This window comes from Sorex araneus, chromosome 4 (assembly GCF_027595985.1).
Source record: "Sorex araneus isolate mSorAra2 chromosome 4, mSorAra2.pri, whole genome shotgun sequence".
NCBI classification, from domain to species: domain Eukaryota; kingdom Metazoa; phylum Chordata; class Mammalia; order Eulipotyphla; family Soricidae; genus Sorex; species Sorex araneus.
Window position 1 is genome coordinate 185,991,032 of NC_073305.1, and position 14,483 is coordinate 186,005,514.

The 14,483-nt window shown below is 61.8% G+C and overlaps 1 protein-coding gene across 1 annotated transcript in view; it reads left to right on the forward strand.

Annotated features, from left to right (window-relative positions):
* IGF2R (insulin like growth factor 2 receptor) overlaps window positions 1-14,483 on the forward strand; it is a 68,631-nt gene that overhangs the window by 20,453 nt on the left and 33,695 nt on the right. Inside the window, exons 3-7 of the mRNA XM_055135083.1 lie at window positions 4,169-4,293; window positions 5,804-5,902; window positions 9,497-9,629; window positions 11,569-11,698; window positions 12,554-12,659. Coding sequence (XP_054991058.1) covers window positions 4,169-4,293; window positions 5,804-5,902; window positions 9,497-9,629; window positions 11,569-11,698; window positions 12,554-12,659 — 593 coding nt within the window. The remainder of the gene's footprint in view (window positions 1-4,168; window positions 4,294-5,803; window positions 5,903-9,496; window positions 9,630-11,568; window positions 11,699-12,553; window positions 12,660-14,483) is intronic.

Sequence of the window (14,483 nt, forward strand, 5' to 3'; positions counted from 1 at the left end):
GGAAGAAGTGCTGGGGTTCCACAGTGTGTGTTCGGGTGGGGGGGGGGTCAGAGCCCCTCCCTCCACCCCCCAGAGGGTGACACTTAACCGAAGACTTGGAGCTGAGGCAGTTCTAGAGCAGCACGGGGCAGGGGGTGGGGGGGTGGGTGTCCCTTTCCGGGGATGGGGGAGTCGGTGGTAGCAAGAATAGAAATTTCTTTTATAGAGTGTTAATATAAAGAGGAGCAGAAAAAGGATGCAGTAGCTGGAGGGAAAACCCAGGCCGACAGGCTTCTGTTAGAACGTGGTGACACAGCACGTGACGGCAGGCTGGAGCACACGATGTGGTCCGGGGCGGGTGGTGGGGCCGCCTGGCACCCTGGTGCCTAGCACGGAGCGGCCCGTGGGCCGGCGGAGACGCGGAGGCGGCGGGCGGCGTGCGGCGAGCCCGGCGCTGCGGCGTCAGCGAGGTCGGGATGCCGCGAGCTCGGCTGAGCTCGGCCGGGTTCGCCGGGGGCGGCAGGCGAGCGCGGTGGGCTCGGGTGGGCTCGGGCGGGCTCGGGCGAACGCGCCGAGTCTGCGCCACGCGGCGCGGCGGCCGCAGTGCTGGAGCAGCGTGGCCGGGTCCGGTGGGGACGGGCGAGCGCGGCCTGGCGGGTCGGATGCGCAGGGTCGGCAGGACCCGGCGCGCCCAGGGCCGCGGAGCGCGGCCGGGCCCGCTGGAGACGGGCGAGCGCCGCCGGGCCGCCCCTCGGGAACGCAGGCTTGGGACGACCCAATGCGGCCGAGGCTGCGGAGCGCGGCCGGGGCGGCGGGTTCCGGCGAACGCGGCCCGGTCTGGCGGACCCGGGCCAGCACGGCCCGCAAGGCGCGGCCTGGCGAGCGCGCTCGGGCGGCCCCGGCTCGGGCGGGTGGCGCTGGCCCGGACACCGCGGTCTGGCGAATGCGCCACCGCTGGGAGAAGCGAGGGAAGGTCTGGCGGGCCCAGGCGAGCTCGGTGTGGCCGGACGGGCCGAGCCTTGGAGAACGCGGTTGGGCGGACTCGGCGCGTGCGGCCGGGGGTCCCGGCGCCGGTTAGTCTGGTGGGGTCCCGCCAGGGCGGTCATGTCGGATGGGCTCGTACAAGCTTGGTCTGGTCTTGCGGACCCAGCCCGGAGAGCGCGGTCTGGAGGACACGACAGGGCCTGGCGGGGCCCGGTGAACGAGGCCAGGCTGGCCGGGCACACAGGGTCTGTAGGACCCCGCCAGGCCTGGCCCGGAGAGTGCGGCCCGGTCTGGCGGCCCCGGCCTGGAGAGCGCTGTCTGCTGGGCCCGGTGCGCCAGGCCTGGCCCGGAGGAACCCGCCTGGAGAGCCTGGTCCGGCGGCCCGGGCGCGGTGCGGTCCGGAGGACTCGGCGCGATCTGGCGGGCCCGGCGAGCGCGGCCGAGGCGGGCGGGCCCGGCGAGCGTGGCGCGGTCTGGCGGAGCCGGCCTGGAGAGTGCAGTCTGCAGGGCCTGGGGCCCGAGGTCCGGCGGGCCCGGCGCGGTGCGGCGGACCCAGCGCGTGGTCTGGCGGACCCAGCGCGCCGTGCGGCGGGCCCAGCGCGCGGTCTGCAGGACCCAACGCGGTCCGGCGAACCCGGCCTGGGGCGCGCGGTCTGGCGCGCCCGGCGCGGCTGGGCGGGCCTGGGCCGGTGGACTCGGCGCGCACCGCGGCTCGGGCGTGCGGGCCTGGCGCGCGCAGTCTGGTCGGGACCACCCAGCCCGGCGATCGTGGCCTGGAGGAGCCAGGGCCCCGGCGGGGCGCTCGGGACTGGCGGAGCCCGCCTGGCGAGCGCGGTTTGGCGGGCCCGGCGGCGGTGGCGGCAGCAGCGGCGGCAGCGGCAGCGGCGGCGCCGGCGCGCGCTCTGCAGGACCCGGCCCCGGCGCGGTCTGGCGGGCCCGCCGAGCGCGGCCCGGCCCATTTGGCGCCGTCCTCGGGAGCTGGCCGCGGCCCCACAGTCCTCGCCCGGCTCACCCCCGGGGAGGATGGCCAGGCCGGCCGGGGGCCGCGGTGGTCTGCCGCTGTCGCTGCGGCCTGGCTCTCACCGACCGGCGGAGGAGGTGGACGGGCCGCTGGATCGCGGGCGCGAGGCCGATGGCGCTCGCCCGTGCAGGCGGCGGCGGCGGGGGTCGGCCGCGGGCGGACTCCACAGTTGCGGGGAGCCCCCGGGAGCGATCCGCACTGGGTCGGAATGGGCCGCCTTCTGGGGGACGGCGTTTGGGGGAGGGTTTTTAAAGTGGGGGGGCGTGGCCTGTGCGCGCCCTCTTGCGGCCGCGGAGCGCACCGTCCGGCGCTGGCCCGGTACGCGTGTGCGCTCGAGCGCCCCTTAGTGCGCAGTTGGGGGTGCAGCCCCGGCTCCCGCTGCACCTGCTGCGGGGCGTGGCCTCCGGCGCTGTCCACGGTGCGCAAATCCGTGGGCGCGGGCCACGGCGCCGCGCTGTCCTTGGTGCGCAAAGCGCGGGCACTGGCCACGGCGCTGCGCTGTCCTCGGTGCGCAAAGCGCGGGCACGGCCACGGCGCTGCGCTGTCCTTGGTGCGCAAAGCGCGGGCACTGACCACGGCACTGAGCTGTCCACGGTGCGCAAATCGCGGGCACTGGCCACGGCGCCGGTCAAGGCGCTGTCCTCGGTCCCAGAATCTCTGCTGCGCTCCAGCGGAGGCGGCCGGTTCCACAGCCTTTGCGCCGGCGGGCCGCCGGGCGAACCATCGCGCGGCCCGCCTGGAGCTGAGGCAGGGGTGCCGCGCCTCCGCGCCCATCTCTGGAACGTCTTGCACTCCATCCCTTCCTCCCCATTAAAAAAAAAAAAAAGAAGAGAAAAACCCAAAAGTGCAGCAGCTACCACTCGGGTGCATGCTGAATTGGAGCAAGGCTATCCCAGGTCGGGGTACATGCTCGTCCTTAGACCGTGGGCTAACCTTTTTGCTTTTTAATTGTTTGAAATAAAGGTGATAAGCCTCATCTCAGAACTAGTCAGTAACCATGATCTGTGTGTTCCTTACTTTCCCCGTTTCCCTTCCCTTTGTTGGAAATAACCATCACGTGGAGATATTAATCATTATACATGTAATTACATATAATAATTACTATTTTGTCCACAGTCTTTTTATATGTGGTATATATGGCGCTGGACAAATATGCAGAAAGTATCACATTCGGGGTGACCTTTCGGCACCTAAAAGAGTGAGAGACTTGCTCAAAGTCAGTTGCTCAAAGACCCGCACTGTGATGGTCATGAGGGTTATTCTGACTCCCAGATAATACTTCAAATCCAGACCCTATCAGAGTTAATCCAGGCTTTCTCGGGACATGTACAGGGTTCTTGCTAATGTAATGAACAAGGGATGTTCTCTTGCACGTGGGCCTGGGTTTTGTGGGTATCTGGGGAGTGGAACAGCCGGGAGGGGCCCAGCAGTGTCAGGTCTCCGGTAGGACCTGGCTTTTGTGGAGCCATACTCCCAGCACGTGGACACTTGGCCCGCCTCTTGCCCAGCCTCGTTTTCGTCAACAGGAGGCTGTGATCCACGTGCAGGTAGCCTTGATTTGCAGGCCTTGAGCACCAGAGCTGTTGAACATCTCTTCTGTAGTCATTAACCCGTGTGTGTCTGTCTGATTGGGCCCTGCCTTATCTCTTGGTTTTCCGTTCCACGTACCCTATTCTTTCTCTCTAGAAACATTTGGGATTTTCTCTTTGATTTTGACAGTAAATTTTCTATAATGTAACTGTGTCCTTTGTGTCTTTTTCTTTTTTTCCCGGCCAGAGGGCCTTAATTTCAAACCTTCATAAAATAGTTTATTCTTATTTATTTGTGGGGTTGTATAACACATGAGTGTGCTTATTTTTTGCTCCTACTCCCTTGCTCTCTATTTCCCATTGTGTCACCTGTTTCTGTTTTATTTTTTCACAAAATAAATTAAAATTAAAAATTCAAATTAAAATTCAGTAAGTTGAATGAATTGAAAAAAAATTTCTTTCTGTAGTGAATGCTGTTGAGTTTTAAGAAATCTTAATTTTTCCTGTATTAAGATCTCAGAGGTGCCTCTGACTTCTTGGAAGAGCTTAAAGACACTTGCCCGTGAATAGAGTTTGAGTTGTGCACTGCAGAGAGGAGTGTGGAGAGGTCAGGCTTTGTTCGTGGCTGGCTCACGTGCGTTCACTCTCCAAACAGGTGACCCCACCATGAAAAGCGCCACCAGATCGCTTATGGAATTCAACACCACGTTTAGCTGCGGCATCCCGAACCCCAATCTGAGGCTGCAGAGCAGCATTGCCTTTCTGTGCGGGAAAACTCTGGTGAGTCGGGCAGAGCCCACGCGGCCTCAGCTTTGTTCGAGCAGGGCTCCGGGAACACAGGGTGAGCGCAGTCTTGAACACACAAACAGAAACCCCACTAAATCACCGTCCCCACGAAGAACCGTAAGCAAACAAGCCCTGAGCCTAAAATCACACCTCTTGGGAGAAACTTCAGCTGCATCTGTGAAAAGCCGTAGCTCAAAGTGATGGATGTGTAGAAGCCCAAAGCAGTTTAAGTCTCGATAGATTTTTCTTTTTCATCACCGTTGCAAGTGCGCATGTGTCCATCCCAGTATTTCTAACGCCTGTTCTTGCAGCATTTTCATTTTCATACTTTTCAGGCCAGTTGCTTGTGTTTTAATATTTCTCTTCATCTTTCCCATTAAATTGGAAAAACTGACATAACTAGATGTAAGTAAGGAGGAAGCTCATCGTGGGGGTAATGGGGTTCCTAGCCCTGTTGAACACTAGTGTGGAAAGTGGACCCCACGTTTGTTCTCACCCTGAGCATGTTGTGATTTGTGTGTGTGTGTGTGTGTGTGTGTGTGTGTTCCTATGGGAGTTTTTTAATCTTTAGCATTTAGAAAAGGACTTTTAGTAAGCAGCTGTTAGCTTTCAGCAAAAGCCACGGCTGTGTAGATCCTGTGAATCTTCACTGTTCAGGGGAAGGTAGGAACCGAGTGTTGGGGAAAGTTTAATTTCGGGGGAAGCCCCAGCTTGCTTTTAAAGACCGTTTTAAAGATTGCTTCTAAAGACTGTTTTGGTGCTTGGGCCCGTCTCATCTGAAGAACTTAAAAAATGGATTTAATAGGCTTCCTTGGGCATCAGGCTAGGCTGTCCATGACCCTTGTGGCGTGCTGAGCCCCCCAGGTCGTGGAGGTCTGCGGGACGGACTCGCCGTCACGGCCCCTTCCCTCAGTGCTGGATGCCTTCAGCTGTTCTGCACTCCTGACCCAGAAGCGGAACTGGGGAGAAGCAGCCTGGGATTTGCACCTGGGCGCGAGGAGTTAGGATCCTGCTGAGATACCGTGGGCGACCCATTTGGAGTCCGCCCTGGGTCAGGAGGGGCTTCCCTGGTGTGTGGGGGCGTCTGGAGCGAGCCCGATCGGTCCAGATGGGCCTCCTCCCTCAGGCTTACAGGAAGCATGAGGTCACCCTTTCTGGCGGGATTCTGTTGGCATGGGGTGGAGAGAACATTTGGAGTTTTGGGAGCAGAGCGACTCAGAGGAACCCTTCCCATGAGCTCACTGCTCGCATAGCTGGGGCAGTAGAGCAGTTTGGATCGGTCATTCCCCCAGATTCCAGCATGATTTCACGAGGCTTTTGTCTCTGAGCTGCTCGGGTGGAGAGTTTCTCGATGACCTTGTTTAGCAAAACCACTGGGCTCCCACCCCAGCTTCCCTTTGCTCCCTTTAAATTTCACACTCGCCCTTACTGTCACCGTGAAAGAATGAACATGTGTCGCCCCCCCTCCCCCTGCTGCTCTGGTGACCGCTCTGTTTTTTCACAGGGAACCCCTGAGTTTGTCATGACCGCAGGCTGCGTCCATTACTTTGAGTGGAGGACTTCGGCTGCCTGCAAGAAGGATATTTTTAAAGCTAACAAAGAGGTAACAGGTTGTTGTTTTGAAAACCCCTTTACGAAATAGCTGCGTTTCCTGGTCCTTGAAGACCGAGAGGAAAGAAGGACGTTCAACCCACTGGGGTGAAATATTCCCCCCCTCTTGCTTTCAGGAGTCCCAGTCGCCGCGCCACGGCGGGAGCCACGTGGCTTCATTGTTGAAAGCGCGGCTCCAGCGGCTCCTATTTTTAGGACCGTACGTTTAAAATAGTGACGGGTGCGATTGCCCTTACATGGTCACCCCGCCAAGCATATCAGGTCACGGTTTCTGGAGCTCCAGCACCTAACGCCTCCGGCCGTCGCCGCGAGTTTCCATCGCCGCGTGGCTGCGGGCCCCCGAGGGTTCCAGCCTCGACATTCCTCGCTGGCGCACCTCAGCGCCTACGTGGCCCGTTCTTCATGCTTCTGCTCTTTCTCTGCTATCTGGGTCAAATCTTTCCTGGTGATTAATGAGGCGTCCCCTTCCGAGCCCTGAGCCTGGGCTCGGGGGCTCCGAGCTGGACTTTCCCTGCGGCCGGCCTCCAGGAGCCCACCCCGCTCCGCTCCGCTCCCCTCCCGCGGGCCCCCGCCGCCCCAGCCCTCTCTCTGCGTCTGGTTTTCTGCGTTCGCCGAGACGGCGGCCTCATGGCGGATTAGTCTCACTTTTCTCCATTAGTTTTCTGTTTGGAAGGATTGAGTTCAAAGCCCCTCTCAGGTGCTGGGACCTGACAAATGGCCGTAATCAGTCACTTTCCCCCGAGGGGGAGGGCCGGACCGTTCCAGAAGGGCAGGGAGAGATGTTTGTGTTTAAGAAACGCAGCCAGATGAAGTTACGAGTGATAAATGATTGCCGAGTTTTCAAACATGACAGTCTGTGGAAGGCAGGACGGCACGCCGGGCCGGGGAGAGGCAGAAGGCTGTCCCCCCCAGAAAGAGCGTGCGTGTGCCGCCAAGGGCGGGGGTGGCCAGGGCGCACACGCCGGGCCGCCTGGGCAGCGGATAGCACCAACGGTCCCTCCTGGGCCCCAGCACACACTCGTCCTCTCAGGGGCTTCGCTTGCCCCCCTGGAAGGGTCTTTACCCCTCGGTCTTCTTTCCCCAGTTTGACGGGGGCCGTTTCACTTTCCTACATAAAGAAACAACGCAGGGACCAGCCCCTGCCTGGGCCCCCCGAGTGCAGCCCCTCTAACTGAGACCCGGGTTTCCGTGCCTTTTTTTTTTTTTTTTCTTAAATCATGGCTAAAGAGAACAAGAAAAAATAGACCCAGCAGAGCTGCGGCCACCTCTCGTGCCTTGTGTAGCCCGCTGCGTGCGCCCCGGCCTTGCCTGCGGGGGCTCGTGCCCCAGCCGCCCCCCACCAGCGAGCTGAGAGGCGCTCCCTGGGGCAGGGGAGAAGAAAGTTGACAGGAGGGCCTGGAGATAAGAGAGAGGCTTGTTCCTGGGAGGCCCCCTTTGGGGGAGGTGGTGGGGCAGGAGGGGAACGGGTGGGTTCCTGCGTGCCTGGCTAGTGTAGTTGAGAAATTTCTGACTGACTGGTTAAGATAACATTCCTGGGAGGGCTTGAAACTGCAGCCCAGCCTCAGTTTGGGTGAAGGGGGGCTGGGAGCCGGGGGGAACCCGGGTACCAGCACCCCGTTTGGGGCCAAGCTGAAGCTGCCTGAGGAACGTTTGCCATTTGCCGTCAGCTGTGATCTCTCTGGGTACGGCTGGCGGCTGGGACTCCGCTCATTCAGTTTTTTCTTTCACCCGGGATTTGGGGTGCGGGGTGAGCGCCGAGGGTGCTGCTGGAACCGGAAAACGTTTCCCCGCCAGGAAGCCCCCCCGGTGTGAGTGGCCGAGCCCCGAGCCCTGAGTCCCTGGGCACGCAGGGAGTGTGGTGTGATGGCTGCCGAGCGAGAAGCCCCCGGCACACGCCTTCCTTTGTCCGCGCTGCCCGCGGTGCAACCCCCGAAGTCACACGGTTTCACGAGCAAACAAAGCAGCGCCCCCCCGCCCCCCGCCCCCCGCCCCCATGCGTGTCCGCGGGCCCTGCTTCCTGCTTCCCGCACCTCATCCTTTCTCCGCCTCCTGGTGCTAATTTTGCTGTGCTTGATGGGGGGTCTGACCCCGAGCCTCTGCAGGGAGAGAACCCGCATTCCTAGACACTCCCCGCCCCGCTTTTCCTTCCTTGGGGCCGGCAGCTTCTCGAGGGGCTGCGAGCACACGGCCCCTCGCCGTCCCGAGAGCCCAGGGCTCCTCCACGCTCAGCGCATTCCCCCTGCCAAGGTTGATTCAGTGTGTGGTGTGGGGCCGCGGCCGCCTCCCCCTCCCGCCGCCACATTCCTGCCCTTATGAATGTCTCCATTGCTGGGCCGGCGGAGCAGGAAGTGGGAGATTTTCCCCAGGAGCCTGGACTGTTTTTTTCCCATGCACGCTCCAATTTGGTGGGCGCTGGTGTGGGGGGTGCCGTGTAAGGTGTGTCTTCCTGTCCTTCCTGCGGTGGGGACGCGGCCAGGCTCGCCGCTCTCTGGACTGCTGGCGTGACTCCCCGAGGCCCAGGGTGACTCGGAGCCAGTTTCGGAACTTGGGTTCTTCAGGTGTACCCTGTCTTCCTCATGCTCGTTGTGTCCCAGCCCTCTCACTCCCCCACACGCGTCTCTCCCCTTTCCGGGGTCCCCAGAATCTCCCCACCTGGCTTTGTGCGGTGCAGAGTTTCAGGCTGTGTGGGCAGGCTTCGGGGGCCTCATCCTCCCGTGCTCTGGCCCTGCTTTCCTGGGGGACTAGCCTGAGACCCGCCCCTGGAGGGTCTGACTGCGGTCTAACCCCATCGCCATCCTGAGCTTCCCAGGCCCCAGTGTCCACATACACCAGCGGGGGGGCCGGTCAGCCATGTAGACAAAGGCAGGCGTGCTTGGCCGAGCGTGTTGCCCCAGGCTCCGAGGAGGGCTGGTGCCTGAGTTAATCCAGAAGCTCTGTGGAATCTCCGCGGGGAAAAAGAGGGAACCCGCCAGGATGGGAGAGAGAAGAGGGACGAGGTGCATTCCTGCACGTCGTACATCATCTTTTGTTCCGGGGGTGGGGGCTTCCTCCGTGGTGCCAGGGATGGACCCCAGGGCTCACGTGTCCGGCAGGCACCCTTTCCTGCCCTTCGAGCCATCTTCCTTGCTCCCCAGACCCTTCTTTTCTGAGAAAGATCCAGAAGTCGAAAGCGCTGCCGTTGAGCTTTTGTTCAGTGGCTTCTGACGAAAGTCCAGGGAAGCTGGTGCCAGGAAGGTGTGTTTGTGGCTAGTCCCAGGCTCGTGTGGCAGGAAGGAAGGCGAGGCCTGGGCCCTGCCCTGGCAGTGGGTTCCTGGGCATGGCACACAGGGGCGAGAGCGTGGGTGGACGCTCTGGGAGTCCAGCGGTGGCACCCAGGTGGCTGACAGGAGGGTAAGAGGCAGGGGGGTGTCGCAGAGCCTTGCACGGGAGCTGCTGCCGGCGGAGAGGGCGCGCTTGCTGGCGGGATGCAGTGACCACGCCCGGAAGGGAGAGTGGCCTGGCGCCGCCCTGTCCCGGGGGCCATCACGGCCAGCAGAGAGCAGTGTGGGGGTGCTGGCCGGGGACTCACTGTCCACTCGTCCCATAGGTGCCATGTTACGCTTTCGACGGCGAGTATAAGAAGCACGACTTGAACCCCCTGATTAAGATGAGTGGTGGTTACCTGGTGGACGACTCGGACCCCGACACCTCCCTGGTCATCAATGTGTGCAGAGATATCGGTCAGTGGGAGCGTGGGGGGCGTCGGGGAGCCAGGTCTTTGTTTGCACGCCCGTGGCACTGGCGGGGCCCACAGGAATAGCAGGGTCCTGCCTCCTGGTCTCGGGAGGGACCCGGGGACAATGGTCGGTCTCTGTCCCCAACCCTGCGTCCTCAAGGTCCTGGGTGTCACCTTGCGGGGCCTCATCGTTGAAGGGACCGACTGTGGCGGGCAGAGGCTGCCTGGGCCGAAGCCCCTCACAAGTCTAGCTGCGCCTGTGGGTTTATCACGGGTCGCTGACACCTTCCCGCCTCCCTCCCTCCCTCCCCCTGAGATCTGGGAATCATCAGCGGGGCCTTCCCTCTGCCCTTAGCCACCAGCGCCCCGTGCATTCTGCAGTCATCTCCTACTAAGAGCGTTTTCAGTGCTGGTTCTCCCCACCCCCTTAGCTTCCCGCTCCCACGTACTGCATAGGAATTCGGTCTGACAGTTTGGGAATATATATTTTTTTTAATCCCCCACCCTATCCCACCCTCAAGTCCTGAGGGTGTGGCTCAGTGGTTGAGCGAGCCCGGCTCCAAATGAGACCTTCGCTTCCATCCACCCCAAAGGGAGAGAAAGAAAATCTCAGGGCGGGAGGATTTTCCTGGGCAGCCGGTGAGTGGCTCCGTGCCCCCGTCCAGCTGTGTGGCCCTTCTGCCCCGGGGGTCTCGGGCGCTTCAGTGCGAGTTTTGTTTCAGTTTGTTCTAAACCGTTTTATAAAGTGAATATTCCACCGAAGTGTTCACCCACCAGTGACCCGTGATAATTTCATATTTAAAAAAAAATTATTTCAGACTGTATTGACAAAGGGGCACGTTCCTTTGTTCTCCAGAACAACTTTTAACATTCTTTCGGAGAAAGGTGAGCAGACAGCCTTTGACCCTGGTGGGTCAGTAACTTAGTTTTATTTTGTGACTCTAATTTGAAGATACACAGAGAAGGGTGGCTTTTGAAATTAAAAGACCCTGTTGGTTGGGGAAACCTTGATTCCTTTATATATATATATATTTTTTTTTCCAAGATGTTTTGAAGACGATTGGAGTTCTCAGGGTCTGTTTTCATGGAACTGTTTCCTCTCTGGTCCTCTGGCAGCCTGAATCGGGCTCCAGGGCATCTGCTCCCGGGCCTGTGTTTCTCGCCCACCTTCTCTGCTCCCCGTGGGAGCCGGAGCCTCAGCCCAGTTTGAAAGAGGCCCCAGAGCTCTGGCTTCAGCCCGACCTGCTTACTCGTGCCCCAGGCCCTGCAGACACAGGGCAGCGCTGCTGGGGCCGGGGGCCTGTCTGTGGTGTGAGACGCCTTTCGGGGGGCACAGCCTTGCTTGCCACACGGGGGCCCGCTCGCCCCGCCCCTGCTGCAAAGCTCTTGGAGAAGCCCCGTGCGGGCGGGGAACCCTGGGCGAGCCCCCCAGACGGCCAGGCGCTCGGGTGGGCGACTCTCTCACTGAGTCCATTTTAGCCACGTGGTAGCCGGGCTGGGGGCACATTTTGTGCCTTCCTGCCCCCCCAAGACTGACTTGCAGGCGGCCAGTGGGGTCAGTGTGGTCATCAGAGCCACGGCGGGGAGGCGGGTGGTGTTGGGGCGGGGGGCTGTTCCCCAGACTGCCACCGTCTCCCGCAGGGAGCAGCCTGCTTTCCCGGCTAGCTCTAGCCCTGGAGGGGAGCACGGGGCAGGGGGGACATTCTCCTCTGTGAATGGCCTCTCGGGCCCTGGGGTGCGCGGCCAGTCTGCCTCCTGCAGGCGTCCCCGGCCCCAGAGTCATCCTGCTTCATGTTCCTTAAGGAGATGTAAAAACAACGAGATGGGGGGAAAAAAAAACAAACCCAGACACAGAAACAAACCAGACGGAGGCAGACGGGCGCTGCTGCTGGGGAAGGCAGCCTGGCCTGACTGCCGCCCGCCCGCCCGCCTGCCCGTTTCAGATGCCCTGCGGGACCCCAGCCCTCAGCTGCGCGCCTGCCCCATGGGCACTGCTGCCTGCCTGCTGCGTGGGGACCAGGCGTTCGACGTGGGCCAGCCCAAGGACGGCCTGAGGTTCTGGGGCAAGGACAGGTGGGTGTGCTCGGGGGAGCCCCGGCCGGCCCCTGCAGGGGCCCTGTCCCAGGCGCTGTCTGTGAAGTGGGGGGTTGGGCCCCGCCAGTCGGCACTGTGACACGCCCCGGACACCGAGATCAGGGCTGGTGACCACTCACTGGGGCCATGGCCACGGGCCTCGCATTGTGTGCTGGTCAGTGCTGTGTCCATGGTCCTGTCCTGTGGGAGCCCCCTCCTGGGGGGCCGTCTGCTGCTGTCCCTCGGGGCACAGGGCCTCCCCCTGCCCCTCCCCGAGCTGCCCCCTTGCCCGGGCTGGAACCCACCCCCTGCTTCCACTTCATCTCTTCTTTGGGGGTTTTGGGGAGGAGGAATTTGGGGTGCATGTAGTAGCTGCCCCTTCATACGGACAGGGTGTGGAGGGGTGTGTGTGTGTGTGTGTGTGTGTGTGTGTGTGTGGTGGGGGCACCCTTCTCCTCTCCCGCTGTCCTGGGGGAGCAGGCACCCCGCCCCCGCCCGCCCCCTGGGGGCAGGAAGTGGCGCTGGCCCCCAGAAGCTGCTGCCCAGCTGTGCGGCTTGTTTGGTTAGATCCTTTATAATTGTTTTTTTGTTTGTTTTACTCCAGCAGTTCTTGTTAGCGTTTCGAATTTACATGTTGGTCGCTTTATTTATTTTACCCTTTTTTAAGGAAGGACACTCATTGAAGTTGACTTAAATGTTTTTTTTCCTTCTCCCCGATGGCGGGAATCAGTTTCTGCGGGGGGTGGGTGGGTGGTGGGTGGTGGATGGGCGGGCGGTGTTCCCTGTGCGGGGTCGCCCGCTCACCCGCGCTCACCCGCCCGTCTCTCTCCGCCTTTCGCCATGTGGCTCATCCAGGCTTATCCTGACCTACGTGAAAGAAGGGGCCGGGAAACCAGACTTCTGCAATGGCCGCAGCCCTGCGGTGACCATCACTTTCCTGTGTCCCTCGGAGAGGAGAGAGGTAGGCGCTGGGGAGCTGGGCTGGGGGGGCGGGGGGGGCGCCGAGGCTCGAACACTCCATGGGCGGATTCAAAAGTCTGTTATGGTGTTGCTGGTTAGAAGGAATATTAAAGCAGCAGCCACAGGGACCCTGTGTCAAGGCCCGGCCCTTGATTTCTCACTGTGGAAGGGGACAAGGTAACCGAGAGCTAATTGGTGCCGAGAGAGGAGGGAGTGAGTCTGCAGATGGTGTGCAGGCCTGGCTGGGGGAGGGTGGGGACGGCTGGGAGAATTATGGCTGGTGGGGGAGGGGGCCCCTCCTTGCTGCCTCCCCCTCCCCACTCCCCTGATTTATTGCTCTGGCCTCTGGCTATTTATTCGCTGCTCCGCAGAGTCATAAACTCCTGGAGGGCAGGGTCTAAGCTTGCAGTTTCCTTTGTCCTTGGGCCCCTGCCCAGGCCCTGCACGTGTCTCAGCAGGTGTGGGGTGCTGCTGCAGGGGGGTGCTGGCGGGAGGGAGTGGGGTTTGCCTTTGGGGTCCCCCCTCAGCCTCCTACTAGAACGGAGGAGGAGGAGGAGGAGCCGAATTCCTTTGCCAGGCAGCCCTCCCCCTCCCCCGCCAGCTCGGAATGTGCTCTGCGCTGTCTGGGGCTGGCAGCGGGCCCGTTCTTGTGTGTGAGTGTGAGAGTGAGTGAGTGAGTGTATGTGTGTGTGTGTGTGTGTGTAAGAGAGTGTGTGTGAGTGAGTGAGTGAGTGTGTGTGTGTATAAGAGTGTGTGTGTGAGTGTGAGACTGAGTGAGTGTGTGTGTGAGTGTGAAAGAGTGTGAGAGCAAGTGTGCGTGTGTGCACTATGTGTGTGTGTGTGTGTGTGTGCGCGTGTGCGTTTGTGTGTTTGTAGCCGGGAGACAAGAATGCCATCGGCTCCTTCTCCCACCCCCAGCTCCTGTCTGCAGGCTGGCGTGCCACGTGGTGGGAGCGGCTTCCCAACCCCGCGGTTCTCTGTCCCCTCCTCGGGCTGCTTGGTCGGGACGCTGGTCCCCTCCTCACAGCCCCCACTCCCTCCCGGGGTCCCCAGACCCACCAGTGACTGGTTCTCTGGCCGAGTCCTCTCCTGGCGTGTGTCCATGTGTGCCTGGTGTTGGGGTGGGGCTCGGGGCGGTGGCCGCTGCCGGGGGCCCGTGGAATGTGCTCGGGAGCTTCTGCCCCTTTCCCGGATGAGCATTCCCGCGCTCGAGTGCCGTGGCTGCGGCCTGTCTCGCCTGCGTGAGGGGAAGCAGCGGTGCCACTGGCCGCGCTCCTGCCGTGGTGTCTCCGTCTCCGTGGGTGTGCCTTTGCCCCCCGTCCGGCTGCTTCCCGAGTGAAGCCCGTGTCAGCTCCTTCCCCTGCACTCAGCACGCGGGCGCCCGAGCCCAGTCCTTAGAAACATGGGTTCTGACTCGCTCTGATGTGCTCCCCCGGGACGCCGAGCGTGTCCGGCCAACGTCTGCAGGGGCAGTGGGGCCTGGCAGTCCCCTGGCCGCCCCCGTACCCACACAGTCTCCCCCGCAGCTCCCCTGTGTCTCCTCAAGGAGGGAAAAAGTGACAGCGGGTTCCTCCTGCTGCCGGCGGCCCGAGCCCGCTCGCGCCAGACGCCTGTTTGTAAAGGGCGTGTGCGCGCGCGAGGCAGAGCGAGAGGCAGCCGGGCTCCACCGTTTGTGGACTCTGAGCCTTGCCCGGCAGGGAGGGGGCCGGCCCTTCGGGGAGATCCCCGTGCGCTTTGGGCTCCCCGGGGCCGAGAGGAGCAACCCTGCCCTGCAGGCTGGGACAGGAACTTGGGGCGTGGTGCGAGGAGCCAGAGAGCTGCAAGA